Source organism: Solanum tuberosum, unplaced genomic scaffold (assembly GCF_000226075.1).
Source record: "Solanum tuberosum cultivar DM 1-3 516 R44 unplaced genomic scaffold, SolTub_3.0 scf00328, whole genome shotgun sequence".
Lineage (NCBI taxonomy): Eukaryota > Viridiplantae > Streptophyta > Magnoliopsida > Solanales > Solanaceae > Solanum > Solanum tuberosum.
In genome coordinates this window covers 632,148-649,713 of record NW_006239252.1, presented here as the reverse complement: position 1 = coordinate 649,713, position 17,566 = coordinate 632,148, and the positions used below count along the sequence as shown (strand labels likewise).

Here is a 17,566-nt window from a genome sequence, read left to right as displayed (position 1 = left end):
ACTTGTGCATACTCAAAGTTGGAGGGCATAGTTGTTCGTTGAAGCAAAGTTAAGGGTCATATTTATGTGTTATGCCAAAAAAATAAGTTGCATTAATTAAAATAAATTATTTTGAGTAGATGGCCCCGAAAGCCCTATTCTAGAAGTACAAAAGGAGGTTATTGACATTGTAGGGTGATATGCACTACATGCCTGATGCCTCACTAATTAAATTAACTATACAACCAACTCGAGTGAAGAATATTAAGAGTCAATTTATTTCATGTTAGCCGAGACAACTTATGTGAAGAAAACTCCAAGTAATTAAATAATTGATTTATGTCATGCATGTTTTGGGCACGCGAACTACAATAGAGTAAAAACACGTTGCAACATTCAAAATTAGGTCATCCCCACCTTGAAACTAGAGGAGACACTATATGTGTTGGATGCAAGAATGAAGAAACACATCAACTTTTCTATGGATGATCAAAGTACCAAGCCAGAGCAATTGGCGTTGGTGCACTCAAAAGTGTCTAGAGCAGTGAAGCGGTCCTCCATTTGTGGTTATTATTACATGATAACATTCATTAATGACTTCCCAAGGTACATATGCATTTACTTCTTAAAGAAGAAGTCTGAATTATTTGAGAAATTTAAAGAGTTTCAACATTTTGTGGAGACTGATATTGGGCGGAGAATCAAATATCTCTTTGTGGACAATGAGGGAAAAATACACCTCTCATCATGAGTTTAATGACTATCTTAAAGAGAATATAAGGGGACGATTGACTTGTTCAAATAATTAAATGAAATAGCTGAAAGAAAAAATAAACACCTCGGGAAAGATGAAAAAGTATGTTGCCTTAGTATGAATGTAACAAGAAGGTTTTGGACAAAATTCATAGAGGTTGTTATCCACATAATTGACAATACCTATCATAAGTCATTTTTGAGTATTAGGTTGTGTGTGTTGTGTGTTCATGTCATATCATCTTTGCAATAAGTTTGATAAATTAATTAATTGATTTTTTTGTTATGATGAACAAAGAAAAAAGGATGAAAGTATTGTAACCATACCATGAATCAGATATATGTATCAAGAAATATGATATTTGAGGAAATGGTAACATAGTGGTCAAAATAAGTCTTCTTATCATATTTATGAATAGCTTTTGCGTAATAGTTGCAAGATAAGTTTAATAAAGTAGAATAAGATAGAATCTAATCAGGAAATATCTCCAAAAAAGAAAAAGAAGAGCTTATGAAAAATTGAAGCTTGTGAAACTAAGATGTGTTGCAAGAAGTTCAAAAAGCACCACATTCGTGTTGGGTTTAGGATCTTTTTTTCCCTTCCTATGTGCATAAATAAAAGTCTTATAAGGATCAGCCCACGTTAGCCCATAACCCTATTATTATATGGCATATATAAGACTTATTTGGTCTTATTTTCAGAAACACGAGAGAGAAAAATCAAGAGAGATTCGTTTTAGAGATTGAGAGAAAAAGAGAAAAATCTCGTTTTTGCTTCTGGTAGTTTTCTGCTCAAGTAGTCCGCTTCAGACAGAGTTTGCTGCTTCGTTAACCGTTGGATCGTGCTCAAATTTAAACTGGGAGTTCTCCCCATCTGGTTCTTGCAATTCAACGGTGAAGATTGGATTTGGAAGTTTGTAGCTTCTGATTTGAGGGCGTGAACAGTAACGCGTTTTGGGGTGAAATCTCTTCTTCAATTCTCTAGTTTTAGTGCAATCTTGATTTGTTGATGCTCGTTGTTTGGCGCTTGTTTTGTGGCCAATTTTGGAGAACAATTTTGTAACTTTTGGTGTTTGTAGTGGAGCTTTTGGTCCTGTGATTTTTTACTCCTCACATCGAAGGATTTTCCACGTAAATCGTTGTGTCTTATGTGATTGGCTTATTCTTATCTTGTTATCTTAGTTTGGTTGATATAATTGCTATCCATTTTTTATATTGCTTGATTTGGTTTGTCTTCTCTTGGTTCAAATTAAAAGGGAAAGTTTAGATTTAGATATTATTCCGCTGCTATCCTGTCTGACATTCTTGTTAGTGTCTTGCCTTTCCCAACAAATTCGAGCCTAAGAAGATTAAGATCAAATCTAACCAAGAGGTATCTCCAAAAAGAAAAAGAAGAGCTTATGAAAAATTGAAGCTTGTGGAACGATCGGATATGTTGCAAGAAGAAGTTCAAGAAGCACCACAATCGAGACTAAAAAGGTCAACCTGAAACATCTAAACATCAAGTATACAAATATATATAACATTAATAAAGGTCATCAATATCAAAGATTCTACTATCCTTGAAGAAGTTTCAAAGAGTAATAATTAGAGAAAGTCGATGGTGAAAGAGAGATTCGCCAAGTGTCTGGACATTAGGATGATACTAAACAAGAGCGGACCCACATGCACCCGACACCTTTTAAATTTTTTGTATAGATAGTCTATAAAAAGATAATATGCTGAACATTAGAGCTCAATGTATTGAGTTTGAATCTTGAGAGTGTTGTCATTTTTTTTACTTTAAAAATCAGCCTTGGGCTCGCCTTAAGTACTTGAAAGAACATTCTAGAGTAATAGAGATTGATCATTTGAGTTGTTGCCAGCAAGCAACAAGTGAGTGAAGAAGAGAGAATTGCTAAAATATGAATCCCAAAAAAAATGTAAAAATGATAAGCTCAAACTGAAATTTTACTATGCAACAATAAAATTCAAGTTATGAATAATCGATTATGCCCAAATTGAAATACTCCCTAATCCAGGAGACAACACACTCTACTCACCTTCAAGCCAACATTAATAAATTTAACTAATGTATTTCGCGTTCAAAGAGTTCAATATTCAATTACGAAATTGTTCAATCGATAATAATGAAGTTAATTGCAGTTGAAAAAGAAATTGCACCATAAGATAAACACAAGCTACAAAATGGAGAGAAAATAAAATACACTTAACCTTTTCATTTTTTTTTAGGTATAAAACAGAGATGTTTTATCAAAAGGATATAAAATCAAAAATAAATTTGTATAAAATTACAAAACCAAATATCAATTAACTTGAACATCATTTTTTTTATTTACAATATATATACAAAGAAATTAAAAGGCATATATTTTTGCTTTTGTTAAATTTCCATAGAGGTGAACAAAAATCTAAAATCTAATTATTTACAAGGACAAGACAAACACAGCTCAACACTAAAAAAGCATTCCTGAGAAAGCAGGCATCGCAACGGCGTACGACATTTTCCTGCATATTCAAAGAAAAAATAAATCTCACTACTAAAAATAGTATAATAATAATAATAACGGAAAAGGATCAATGTATTTGAATTATGTGAAAATTGAACAAAAATATTCTCCATTAACAGTTTAGTTTAGAAATAATCTGTCCGTCAATAATTTGGTTCAAAAACGTCAGAAAACTGAAAAAAAGAAAAGTGAAGCAGTGTTACCAGTAACCATCGCCGAACCTCTTCCGTGCTCTACCAGATCTACCGTCATCTTTTAACGCTCTTTTATTCCCGGAATTTCCAACCGTAGTTTTATCGCAACTGTACCGATCAACGTCGGCGATCGCTTTGTCCTCGGAGATGACGTGGAGCGCCGGTTTCCAATTCTCCGTTTTCCTTAATTTCCTTCCCCGAGAAACCACGCGTTTATTCCCCGATCGATTTACTTGCTCCGACTCCTTTTTCTCCACCGGCGGTAGCCCATCCATCACCGTCTTGATGGTTGCACCGCCATAGCACGTCCTTAATTCCGATAAAAACTTCATATTGAATATATACAGGATATTTATCTACAGTTGTGAATTTTGAAAATTGAGGTATTATAAAGAGTATATATATGGGATAAAGGTGAATTGGATAACGATTCATGCTGACGTTGCTTTTGGATTTGGATGTAGTATTATATTATATTCACGGTTAAAAGATGAAAAATTGATATTCATTCATTTAATTTACGGGTCATAATTTTTTTTAGGATAACGTACAATAAATAATGTAATGATGACATTGATATTAAGAGAAATTATTTTACTGACTTTCCCTCCTTAGGTTAATTTTTTTTTGGCTAAATTTATAAGACTAGTGAGTTGAGGGATAAAGACATAACACAGTTGTGTTTTTTTTTAAAGAGAACCAAAACAACAAGCGACTGGTATAGTATAAATAAAATCCCAATCCTCAATAATGATAATATTATCCACAATTTGGTATCTAGGAACAAAGCTAGTTTGACCCTTACAAATCGAAGTAGGGAGACAAACTTCCAACTGACTAGTGTAATAATTGTTTTATGGTTAAAGATAAAGATGCATAAATAACGTAATGATAAAACATGTATTAAAAAAATTATTCTGGTACTTTCCCTCCTCAAGTTTTGATTTTTTTTTTAAAAAAAAATTCATGACAAATATATTTTTAAAGAGCACTAAAACATTAAGTAATCGGTCTGAAACTAAACAAGGGAATGAAACCCCAACAACATCTCCTACACATGAAAAAAATCCTAGAAGACACGTGTAAAGCAAGATTCTTGATTAAAGCCAAATTGATTAAATCAGAATTAGCCTCCCTATAAATATGGGTGATAGAGACCAACTAGTTCCGTAGACAAGAGATGGTGAACGCGGTTGATAATATCACCTTTCTGATGAAAGCACAACTCTTCGAGTCCATAGAACATGAATTTTACTAACATTATCAATTTGCAATTATAGGCTTTGTGAAGGCCGGGCCCATGAAATACACCATCTGCTATACCAAATTACATTATTGTTGTTAGACACTTCTCCAATATTCTTTACTAAAAGCCAAAAAAAGTAGCACAATGTGGCCTTTTTGTTTTGTATATATAAGTAGCCAAAAAGTTTCATTCTTTCACTTGTGTATTCTGTCCAAATTTCGTATATATAAGTTATTGCACACTTACTCTAAAATTATTTATCAATATTTTAAAAATAGTTGTATTGATTATTAGCTACTTAGTGATCATACATTTGTTCAGAATTAGTATGATATTAAAATCAGGAATCTTTAAATATTGCTCAAGTAAGGTAGTCACATTTTTTTTTTCGATATGCCACTCGGCGAGCAAGGAGTGCCACAAGGGGGAGGGGTTACATTGTTCTAGTTGTTTGAATTTTCATTTTATTAGGAATATGATTGAACCCAAGAACAGATTATCAAGCATTTAAATTCATACTAACAAATGGACATCAATAGCAACAATCTAAAAGATTTTTCATCAACATAATCGTCTCTATTTAATTAGCCATGTAGCAGTAAGCACGGCAACAGCACCCAATTGTTGCACTAACACGCTAGACTGTCGAAGTTCGTTTGGTTCCTTAAGTGGCGACTTTATAAAACCCGCATCACAATTAGCACTTTCCGCCAATGCTCCATTTACACCATCCATGGTCTTTTGAAAGTCTCCCGATTGCAAAATTTTCCCAGTTTGGTTGAACAAATTCGCGCAGTTCAAATAGTGGAACGCGCAAGTTTGTAATCTATTCCCGTAAACCCCTTTGGCATTTTGTAGAAGTTGATTAACCAAATTCAACGTTTGCCTTGCACTTTTCTCTGAAAAGTCTATTGCAATTTGACATAAACCACTCAGATCCACGTTCTGGGAACGCGGATCGGAGTTATAGGCTTGTAGGCATAAAGAAGGGTTAGGTGCCTTTGAACAAATAAAAGAAATTGAATATTTGTTACTACCATTAGCATCGCACATGCCTTGTAGAACTAGAAATGTTAATAATAAAACTTTGTTAAAAGAAAATGCCATTTCTAATATGTTTGTTTTGTTTCTGTTTGAACACTCTTGTCACATTCATAATATTTATAATTCATTTTGCTTATGGTTTCTTATGGTATTGTCATTAGTTAGTAGAATATAGAGGACAAAGATAAAAAAGGAATTTTTTTAGTTAAATATTTATGAACTGGAATATTCTAGGTTTCTTTTTTTTTATGAAGATTTTGTAATTGAATTCCCAAATTTGAATTGATTGTGTTATAGGATTCTTATTCACTTGCTTACTTTAGCATATTATTGCTTGGCTTTATACCAAAGGAATTTCTATTTTTATTTAAACTAAAATAAATGATATATTTATAGCATGATTGATCCAGCTTATTTTTGCTCAAAAGTGTTTTTTTCTTTTCTAAAAATTGTTTATTTTTAAAAAATGAGGTATTTGATCAAGCTTTTGGGAGAAAATAAATGTTTATGGAAAATAGCTTTTTAAAAGCTAAAAAATAGTTATTTTTCCTAAAATTACTTTTGAAAAAAATACACTAAAAAACACGTTTAGAAAGCTTGATCAAACACTAATTGCTACTCAAAAATGCTTTTTATTTATTGGTTAAACATAAATTGTTGCAGCAAAAATACTTTTCAAATAAACTGATTTTAGAAATTTAGCCGAACATATTATTAAACTCAGAGCTCATATTCTTCTCCAATATTATGTTTTATCATGTCACATTGAATTTGATAATTTACTCTCTTTTTTGTGTAGTGTACATTTTATTAGTCGACCAATAAGCAGAAAGATGTAAATCACATAATGTTAATTGCGCGAATTGAAATTGACACACGAAGCTTTATATTGGTTCGAATTCAATGTAAATTCTAGTTTAATCAGGATTATCTATGTTAGTTATTTGAAGTTTTTTTTTGTATCGATTTCTTTTGTGATATTTGTAACTATCACAAGCATTATTAATTTACTCTATTTAGTGTTATTTTATACTTTTTTTATTTATTTTTTATACCTCTCCTGCAAGAGCTTTCACTTTTTTGCTTTCTCGGTGACTCGAACTCACAATCTACCAGTTGGATTTGAGGGGTACTCAATGGAGGATCCATAATTTGAAGGTGATGGGTGCTCATTTTTTTAACATAAAATTGCTAGGTTAGAAGGACTTTTTTTAGAAGCTTTGCTAACATTTTTATAGTCTAGTTAGTAAATAGAATCATATATATATATAAAGGAGAATGTTAGACTTGCTTGTGTGGCATGCCTCTAAGGGCTAGAAAACTATTTATCTTTTTTGTGGTTTTTTTGAATTTTTTATTTATCTTTCAAATTTTCTCCTTTATAATTTGAAGGCACAATCATTATTATTATTCAATTAAATGAACAATGAATATGTGTAAATATTCGGTTACTGATCTTTCAGACTTTCACATCCTACGTTTTTCATATTCCCATAAATACACATTTACTGTTCTCCTACAAATACAAACTGAGGTGTTGGGTCTTCATTACCAATTTTTTTTCATTTTTCATTTCATGTATCCCAACCACCATTTAGTTATTTCTTTTAGAATATGATATTGTGTGCAGATTCTTTTGAGAATTTTTCATACCGGCTAACTTAGTTACATTTTTTAACATATCTTATGATAATATTTATTATTCTTTATACTTTGATTATTGTATTATATATTTTGCTATCTTTATTGTTTCTTTACTCTAGAATATTTTATCAAGCTTTTTATATTATTTTGTTATGATTTCTTTAATTTCGCTATTTTTTTTTGGATATATTTTTCTTTCGCTACTTTTTTTATATTTTTTCTTGAGTAGAAGATCTATAGAAAACAACATCTCTACCTCCAAAAGTAAGGTAAAGACACTCTACCCTCCCCCATATTATTTCATGTTCATGTGCTAATTATTTTAATTCCCAATTAAAGTGAATAATTATATTAGTACGTATAAATGTATCTCCTCAATTTTTTCATTCATCTGTCACTACAATTTTTCAGTCTTGCAATTTTCCTCTTAGGCCTAATAGTAGTCTATGATTTATATATTTTTTGGTTTTATTATCTCTCTATATATATATGGTGGAGTGTTAGTTGTCTATATAGATTATCTTATTCAATTTTGTATGATCTGCGAGTGTATTGTATATTACGCACATAAGTGATCTATTTTATTAAAGTGGTGTTGTAAGCTACTAATTCTTGATAGGAAGCTAAAGGAAGAAATAAAATCACAAAAAAAATTATGTTTTAATTTCTTTCTCTTCTTTATTCTTAATTTTGACATTTTTTAGAGTATATTAATTTGGCTTGAATTTTATTATATTGTTGGTAGTAACTTAAATTTGATTGACATGTAATATGTATTCAATATTAGTATTATTTGATGGACATGAATGGGATTGCTTATTTGCTTACCATCATCACACCTTTCTAATTCTACTCTTATAAATTTATAATTAAAACCTTTTTTATTCATAGACAAATTTATTATTTACTTATTCACCATATTGAGACTAATGGAATAGTTATTATTGTTCCAACCTCAAAAATTTCTTATTTACGCAGAAAAAAGAATATGAAAAGCCTCTAGCGATAAGAATAAATCAACTTTTGTTCTTTTTTGCATTTGCTTCTTTTCAAAATAAATCAGCCCAACAATCTTTTTCAACCTCTTTAATTATATCATTTATATGTTTTTCTTAAATATTTTTAAAAATAATTCTCATTAATCTTGATTCTTAATTAATCTCATTAATTTCTTCTTAACTATCTTTAGAATGGTGACGTTTCGAAAATGAAGGGTAGTGCAGGAAGGGTAGAGGACCATTCATGTACCCCTATTTACTACTTCATATTAGTACGTATAAATAACAACAAAATTCAATAAAGACCTTCATCTTCTCCACATCATGCCCTCTTATACATTGCTATATATCATATGGTGCTTGTTTTTGTCAGATGTTCAATACCTTTCGATTGAGAAAAGATTATACCATCACGTTGTTACTTTCACTTAATGCTTACATGAAGATTTTACTGACCACTTCTCTTTGATAGTAATAACTTCACATTCGACTAAAATATGAAAAAAATAGAGCATATGAAGATTTTATCCTTATTTTATAAGATAAATATTTTATTTGAAATATCTAATATTTGACTCCAAATATTTTGTCACAATATTTCAGATTTTAACGACGAGACACGAATAAAATTTTACTTTTTTTTAAACAAGTCACGATATTCTTGTGTTAGCCAACAAATAACCTTATTTGTATTGCCCTCACCTTTTTTATCACCTTATTTTAAAGCCCAATATTCTCAACTTTCGTCTTTCTTCTGTAACTTTTTATTTATTACTAGCTCAATTGGACATCCATTTGTTCCTATAGTTATTTATTTAAAATATTTAATATTTATTTTATATGTTTTAAAATTATGGTCTTAAAGAGGTGATATAGACAATACTTCTTTTAAATTGGAAATTACATTTATTATTTCTTTTTTAAATATTTTACTATATAAGAAGAGTGAATAAAATTCACTCTTCTTTCGACACGTGGCACCAAGATGGCCCACCTACTTTTATATTTGGTTTTTGAAGATGGCCCACCTATCACAAATATGGCCCACCTACTTTTATACACTCCTCTTTCATTATATTTTAATTTTTTCCTTTTTAAATAGTACTAAAAAATAAATTTAAAATATTACAAATTCGATTAACTCTCAAAATTTTACGCGAATTGTATAATTAAGACGAAGGGAATAACATATATTATTTGAAAAATTACATTAAGAATACCATAAACCACAATAGTTAACAACTTACAATATTTGAAAAACATATTAACTCTCAAAATTTCACATGTGTCACATAAATTGGGACAAATGGAGTAACATATATTATTTGAAATTACGTTAAGAATATTATTAATCACAACTTAAAGTATTTAAAAATACATAACATATATTATTTGAAAATAATGTAAAAAATATTATAAATCATAATAATTAACAATTTAACGGATATTGTGCCCGTGCTTCCATTTAGAAGTGAGAATGTTTAGGAGCTTAGGGTTAGTCAGTCAATTGACCGATTTGCCCTTCTTCTTCAACTTCCTCTATTTACTACAAAAATAGTACTAAAAATCAATTTAAAATATTAAAATTTTGGTTAATTCTTGAAATTTCACATGTATTGCATAATATAATAGAGTAGTAACATATATTATTTGAAAATTATATAAATAGTACTAAAATATAGTTTAAAATAGTACTAAGAATTTGATTAACTCTCGAAATTTCATATGTACTGCGTAATTGAGATTGAGTGAGAAATATATATTATTTGAAAAATAGAATAAATATGTGATATTATTAGAAAGAGCTTTAATATATATTTTAAAAATTATTTTGTCTTCCGTATATGATTTTCTGCATATATGTGGAGTTTTAAAGTTTTTAACATTTTAATATAGAAATATGATTATTTGAAAATTTTAGTACTTTCTTCATTTAAATTTTTCCTTGTTTTTCTTTTAATTTGTTCTAGATTTAAAAATTACATAAAAAGTACTTAAAATCACAATGTAATAATATAAGATATTAAAAAAACATAATTAAAAATCATAAAAGAAATTTTATTGACTCTTTAATTCCATATTGAAACATAAGAAGTTTGTTTGAAAATAACATAAAAAGTAACGTAAATTAAAGTAAAATAACAACTAAAAATATTTAAGAATCATATAAGAAATTTAGTTGAGTTTCGTAAAAGTACCTACGTCACATAAAATGGAACAGAAAGAGTAATATATATTATTTGAAAATGATATAAGAAGTGCTATAAATCACAATAAATTAACAACTTCAAAATATATTTAACAAAATCACATACAAAAAATTATATAACTCTCCAAATTTCATCGGTGTCACATAAATTGAAACAAAGAACTACTCCCAATTTATGTTATTTACTTTCCTTTTTAGTCAGTCCCAAAAGAATGTCACATTTCTATATTAAGTAACAATTTGATTATAAAATATTTATTTTACCCTTAATGAAATAATTTACAGTCATACAAATTTATATCATTCATTTTGGACCACAAATTTTAAAAGTCTTCATTTCTTTTTTAAACTCCGTGGCGAATCAAACTACCTCACATAAAATGAGACGGAGGAAATAATATACATTGGGCCCGCGCTGGCGCGGGAACCTAATAACTAGTATAATAGGAAAGTGGAAAAAAATAAAGAAAAGATAAGCAAAAAAGTCAGATGTCAAAATGTATAAAGGAAAGAGTAAAAAACGATTCAAACAGTCATTGTAAGGCTTCAATGGACTCTAACTTCGACTTCACAACCAAAGCATTAAGCACTCGTAAGACCTTTTGGTTTGTGTGTGCTCGTGAATAAATTATATCAATTTTACTGTTTATATTTATATGAAATCGTGATATGAAATTAGGATTTGGACCTGCAATATCATGCTGATTTCTGAAATTTCAAATTATGTAAAAATCATGATTTGAGATTTTTCAAATACAAAAGTTGATCCACAAGTTTATATTCTGTAAAACAACCCGCATATCTGTAAAACAACACGCATATATATATATATATATATATATATATATATATATTTACTAACCAATTATTTCATATGTGAATAAAATTTATAATTCATATCATTACTTTTAAAAAGCATTTATATCTTCATATAATAATTAGGCGAAATGGTCTAGTAGACCCTTATACTTTTACGCGTTTGTATTATGGACCCTTCTACTTAACCATTTATCAAATGGATCCTTAGATTCAATCAAAAGAAGATTTTTAAACCCCTTTTACGTGTGTGTAGTTCACTCTCCCTTAAATAGATGACATATCAAATTCATGTCATATAAATTAATAACATGTCATATTAATCTTCATTAATTTTTTTTTTTTAAATAACCAATATTATTAAATTAAAGGTACTAATATAATAAAATTTTAATTTTTTTTTCTTCAAACTAAAATTTGGGAGTCCACCGTACATCTTCCTCCATTCCCATGGTGAAATGGCCAAATTTCACAAGAGAAAGTCGTCACCGCCGCCGCCCACTACAAGAAACAATGTTTATTGTAGCGCAAAATGTCGCCACAAAAGGTCATAAAGTCGCCACTAATGATATATAGTAGCGACTACTTCCCCGTTGGTAGTACTTCCATAACTAAAGGTTTTTTGTGACGACAAATGAAAGTCACTACTATAAAAGAGTATTTGTGGTGACAAAAAGCGTCACAATATGTAAATAACTATGCCACCAAAACCAAAGTTACAATACTCATATTTGGCCTAGTCGCCACTAAATAACGATTTTTAGTGGCAACTTTGCTGCCACAAAAACCTATAATTATCTGCAACGAGTTATTGTCGCCTCTAAAACACGACGTTCAGTGGCAACTTTGCTGCCACAAAACTGATAAATTATCTTGCGAGCTGATCATGTCTCCTCTAAATAAAGGTATTTAGTAGCGACTCCTCCCGCTACAAAAATATATTAACTATCAGTGGAAACCCTTTTTCCGTTGCAAAAGGCTACTTTTAATAGCAATGCAAGTCGCCACAAAAACTACTATAACATTTGTTGCAACATTTATTTTATTACTAAATATTTACCACTAATCAACAATAGTAACAATAAGAACTATAAATCAGATTCTCTAAATTTAATATATAGCTATTAAGAGCATCTAAAGTATTTCACAAAATGAAAATATTATAAATACAAAAAATTCAACTACATAATAGTACTTCCATTAATGTTGTATCCATTTACATGCATGTGATAAATAAAATAAAAATTCAATTGTATATGCATATACATATGGTCAAAAAGCAAAAACTTCCATTGCAGGCCTTCAAACTTCTTTTAGATTGGCCCCATTGTTTAAGAAATTTGTCCCTGTAATTAGAAAAAACACAATCACTTTCGAATTCAAATAATTGAAGAGGTGATATAGATCACATAGGAAAAGATAAGTGTCTTATTTGCATATTTCATTCTCCCAAAATTTCCAGCAACATTGAAAGACAGGCTCCTAAGTCTAATGCATCTAATGAAAAAATTGAACAACCTCAAGTAAAGCCTCTCTATCCTCCCAAAAAAGATCAGATTGCTGAACATGTTCCTTATACATTAGTACAGACTTATGCTGATCGTCTTAGATATAATCAGGCTAAGAGTGATGTCCCTATATCCTGACTATTGCTTTTACTGTAAACATCAAGGTCATTTAGATCATAATTGTATGATAAAACAAAGAGATGAAAACCATAAAAAAGAAAGGAAATAGAAAATGAAAAAGCCAAAAACAAAAAAGAATTTGACACCATTCCTCAGCAGTCACAGGTATAGAAAGAACCAGGTCAAAAAGAGGCTAATAAGAATAGATAGCAAAAGGACCTGGACACAAGAGGAAAGCAGCAGGAGGATCACTAGCAAACACAAAGAAAAAAGAACACTAACCAGCAGCATTTACCAAAGATTCTCACTAAGCAAGCTAATCAACAACATACTTCACAAGCACGTATAATCTCTATTCCTACACACAATCCATATACTGATCTACATGTGCAGGAACTAACCAAGGGCAAGGGAAACACAAATGCTAGCAGCACTCAAGCTGTCACAAAAATGAGTCTGCAGGAACAGGAACAAGGAGAAAAGCAAATGAATATTGCAAAGAAATCTGGAAAAGAGATTACTGCAACTCCACCACAGGTTGATCCTCAAGTTCCAGTAAATAAAAAAGGCAATCCAACAAAGGCAGTGCCTAAACAATAGTTCACTGCTTGCAACAGCTGGAATCAATCCACGTTTCTCAAAATAATAGGACAACAAGTAAATTTAGTTCAACTACGACACAGTATGAAAAACAACTAGCATGTAACAAGGCATTAGCAAACAAAGAAAACATTCCTGTATTTTCAAACTTCCACTAGAAGATTAACTCGTATTTATGTCAATAATTTCATCAAACTCTTTGTATACGTTATTCACAATCAGATTTAAAGAACAAGCCAATAACTATAATAAGTAAGAAAGAAGAACTTGTCAAAGAATAAAAAGAATTGTTAAGAAGAAAAAGATAAAGTACCTGTTGCATCCTAGTCATGACAGCGGCCATTTGTTCTTGGAACATTTTGTCAACTTCACCTTTCATGTGTTCACGCTCCTCTTCCAATTTTTTTGTCAGATCTTCTTCCATACTCCTTTTTAAATCTGCCGCCATGTGTTCACGTTCTTCTTGTAGCTTTCGTTCCATATCAGCTTGCATCTCTTGACGCATACTTTCCATTGCTGAAGACACACTAGCCTCTATGTCTGCCTGTTGTATTTGAGCTTTTTTAGGAGGATTTTTCCCATATCCTTTTCCGCGAACATAGCATGATCTCTCACCGAGAACTAAGGATAAAATCTCATCCCTAGTCATGGGATTTTCGATCTCTTCTGATTGTTGTTCAACAACAAGTTGTTTGAGCTGGCTCTATAATAATATGTACCAGTTACATCAAAACATAATGGACATATTGAAACTAACATGTAGTAAGTCAGTAAGATAGTAAGGCAATGATTTTAGAAAATTACATGAATCTATTGGGATTGTGGATCCAACCATACACGTTCTCCGCTAGCACTTTTACGTGTGTGTTGGATCTCCCAGACTTTATCTGGTGAGTCTTTTTCTCCCGATAGTGGATCTCTTTGCAATATAATTCAATAAGGAAAACACACAAGAACACGTATATGTAGTAATAGGAGAAAAATGTATTTTCACCGTAGAGTCCTCTACTTCTGCAAATGATATTGTACCACAAGAATGCTTAGTTATTTGTTTTTCTCTATTGTTTTTGTTCTTTCACTGATAATCTGCAATATATCAGAATATATTTATTCAAAGAGAAAACTAGCATTCGACCACATTAGGTATTTTCTAAATTCAATAACTCTTGTTATTAATTAAATTACCTTGAATTTCTCACTGCCAAAATACTTAACTAGGTATTTCCAGTCCTCCAACTCAACATCCTCAGGACGATTAGACAATTTGTCTTCATCCGTACTATAGGCACAATAGTGATTATGTAATCGAGCTTTCCAAGCTCTAAAGAGTCTTTGCATAGTGCTTATCACAAAGCCTTGTAACTTATGTGCTCGCAGCCCACCAGAAACTTCAAATTTGTCCTGAACAAATTGTAACATTAAATTTGATAATTCAAGTAATATAAAAGAAATACAACTTTGAAAGTGATTTATTACCTTGACCTTATACCACATTGCTTCTCCATGTTTTGAAACAATATTCTGCCAATTTCCATCTTGAAATGAGATACTGTTCCTCATGATCAAGCCTGCGTAATTAACAATATCTCTAGCCCCAAAACCCACAGCTCTATCAATATCATCTAGAATGATTACTTTGATTTTTCCTCCATACTTAGTTTTAATATCAACAGTTTTAGATTTGTATTTCCCTCTTCATCTCTTTCTATTGATGCGAGAAACTGCAAAGAATAAATTATCAGTACAAGAAACGTATCAGTGAATATTCATTCTATTGCTTCATAATGTATACTAGTTTTCATAGTTACTTCACCAGTATAAACCAGTGACCCCAAATTGTTGTCATAAAGGGCTTTGAGTCTTTTGAAATTTTGTTACAAAGTTAACACAGCAAACAACACTCAATCGTTATATAGATTAGAACTTTTAACAAACTTTGTTTTCTGCTAGAGATTCATCGATGTAACATGGTTACACTCGTAAACAAGAATGAAGCAATAACTAGCTCTACATTCCCGATCAAAACTGATATACACTCGTATTACTGCACCTAATATACTTGCAAAAAGAATAAGTATCAAAGGAGAACCAAAATCAACATCATGCAGTCAACTGTGTTGAACCAATTGAACTCATCATGTGCTGAAGTTGCTTGATACTAAGCAATTGAGTCCATCTATTAGGGAGGTACGTGAACTAACCTGCACCAATTTCAACCTCTAGGAAGGGATGAATACTTTCTTCTAGATTTCTTAATGATTGTGCCCCTGGAGATGTTTTTTGGAGAGGATCACTTGATATTTGTTCCGCCTGTAGACTTCCTTGACTTGGGTTAGGTGTCTGTCCTGTCTCCAATGATACTTCAGCAACTCTTATATGTTGTATTGGTGGCTAAGATGTAGTACCAAAACACTCACGTTCTCAAAAATTTCCATGTCCACCTCTTGTACCATCTCTTCCACTATTACCTTTACCTCGTCCACGTCCTCGACCAATTCCTTTCATTTCCTGGAACATTAGATATAAAAAGAGAAGTATCAGAATAAGAAATTAAAGCTTATTATATCTACCTGCCAAGGAAAATATCAATTCATAAAGCAGAGTATTATATTAAACAAGTAAAAAATATGGAACACTTTACTAACAAGTACTGTTGTTTCATTGATGGAAATGTAAATCATTGATTCTACTTAAAACGCTGATTCTATTTACAAAGTTAAAGCTACAAATGCCATGAATTAATTTCATGTCAGCCCAATAAGAACAAAATATAGAGAACTTATCAAAACAAGAGTTAAACATCTATTTCAGTAGTCTTTGTTTCTCAATCATCAAAAGTATTCATCACTGTCTTCTCCATCATCATCATCTAGTAACTCTTATTCGATTTCTTCACTCCCAGATACATCTGTGTGATTGTCATTAATGAAATTATCTTCCTCATTTTCTTGATCATTGGTACGCAAAACAATTTGTGGTTCAACATCATCCTTGTATAAAGACACATGAATATCAGGTTCATGGTCATTGGGACACAAAATATTACCTTCCACTTCCTCTTGTTGATAAGCTTCTTCATTCATTACTGCTTCTTCAACTTCAGGCATATTAAAAAGATCTCGAGGATTTGTCTTTACAACAACAAGCCAATCTTTGTCAATCAAGTCTTTCAAATAGAAGACTTGTTCAGACTGAGATGCCAACACAAATGGCTCATTTGTATTTAAGGCACAATGAGCATTCACACTTGTAAAACCATATTTGTCAATCTTATATCATCTTCCTAGGCGAGCCACATCCCATCAGTGACACTTGAATAGATGAACTTTTCTATTTCCAACGTAGTGTAACTCGTATATGTCCTCTAATACACCATAATACTCCTTATTAGAGTTTGAATCATCTCATCTCACAAGAACTCCACTGTTCTGTGTTTTTCTCACAAGCTCTTTTGTTTGGAACCTAAATCCATTCACCATAAATATTGAATATCGATACACCAATGGTTTTGGACCTACAACTAAGCTTATGAGCTCATCAGTTGTGCGTCCTTGTGAAGCTAGTACTAATATCTACAAAAAAAAATAAGACTTGTTCATACTTAGATGTCAATAATAATAGTTAATTAAGTGTTGTTCGTAAATTCTTACACGTGCACGAAACCAATCAATAAAATCATTATTCAGCATTCCATGAGGTCTCGTTGAACCTTGTATTTCAATCTCTCTCATGTATTCCCTACATTTTGTGTTAGTTAAGGTTAATTAAAATATCTTGATGTGAAATTAAATCTGAATAATAAGAAACTTACTCTATGAAAGGTGAAACCTCTTCACAATTTTGAAGAATATACAAAACTGCTTGGTTGAATTCATCATGGGGTAGTTTCTTTCCATCAAAAGACCCCTTTGTTTGCCCACTTTTTTTAAAGATAGACATCTCACC

At 30.9% G+C, this 17,566-nt stretch overlaps 2 protein-coding genes and 1 long non-coding RNA gene across 3 annotated transcripts; all 3 read right to left on the bottom strand.

The window, feature by feature from the left end:
- Nucleotides 1-2,996: 2,996 nt before the first annotated feature.
- LOC102592064 (uncharacterized) lies at nucleotides 2,997-3,821 on the bottom strand. Its single transcript, XM_006360607.2, has 2 exons — nucleotides 3,446-3,821; nucleotides 2,997-3,240 (listed from the first exon to the last, which is right to left on the bottom strand). The coding sequence occupies exons 1-2, from the start codon at nucleotides 3,766-3,768 to the stop codon at nucleotides 3,189-3,191; spliced, it is 375 nt and encodes a 124-aa protein (XP_006360669.1). The 5' UTR covers nucleotides 3,769-3,821; the 3' UTR covers nucleotides 2,997-3,188.
- A 1,437-nt stretch (nucleotides 3,822-5,258) lies between these two features.
- Nucleotides 5,259-5,789, bottom strand: LOC107063284 (pectinesterase inhibitor). The gene has a single exon (XM_015314942.1). It carries the CDS (start codon nucleotides 5,787-5,789, stop codon nucleotides 5,259-5,261), a length of 531 nt encoding a protein of 176 aa, XP_015170428.1.
- A 6,806-nt stretch (nucleotides 5,790-12,595) lies between these two features.
- LOC102596706 (uncharacterized) lies at nucleotides 12,596-17,555 on the bottom strand. The gene is made up of 9 exons (XR_001475189.1): nucleotides 17,433-17,555; nucleotides 17,272-17,359; nucleotides 16,668-17,193; nucleotides 15,823-16,129; nucleotides 15,098-15,342; nucleotides 14,807-15,022; nucleotides 14,426-14,707; nucleotides 13,935-14,324; nucleotides 12,596-12,739 (listed from the first exon to the last, which is right to left on the bottom strand). It is a non-coding gene; the product is annotated as an uncharacterized lncRNA (long non-coding RNA).
- Between the last annotated feature and the right edge of the window lie 11 nt (nucleotides 17,556-17,566).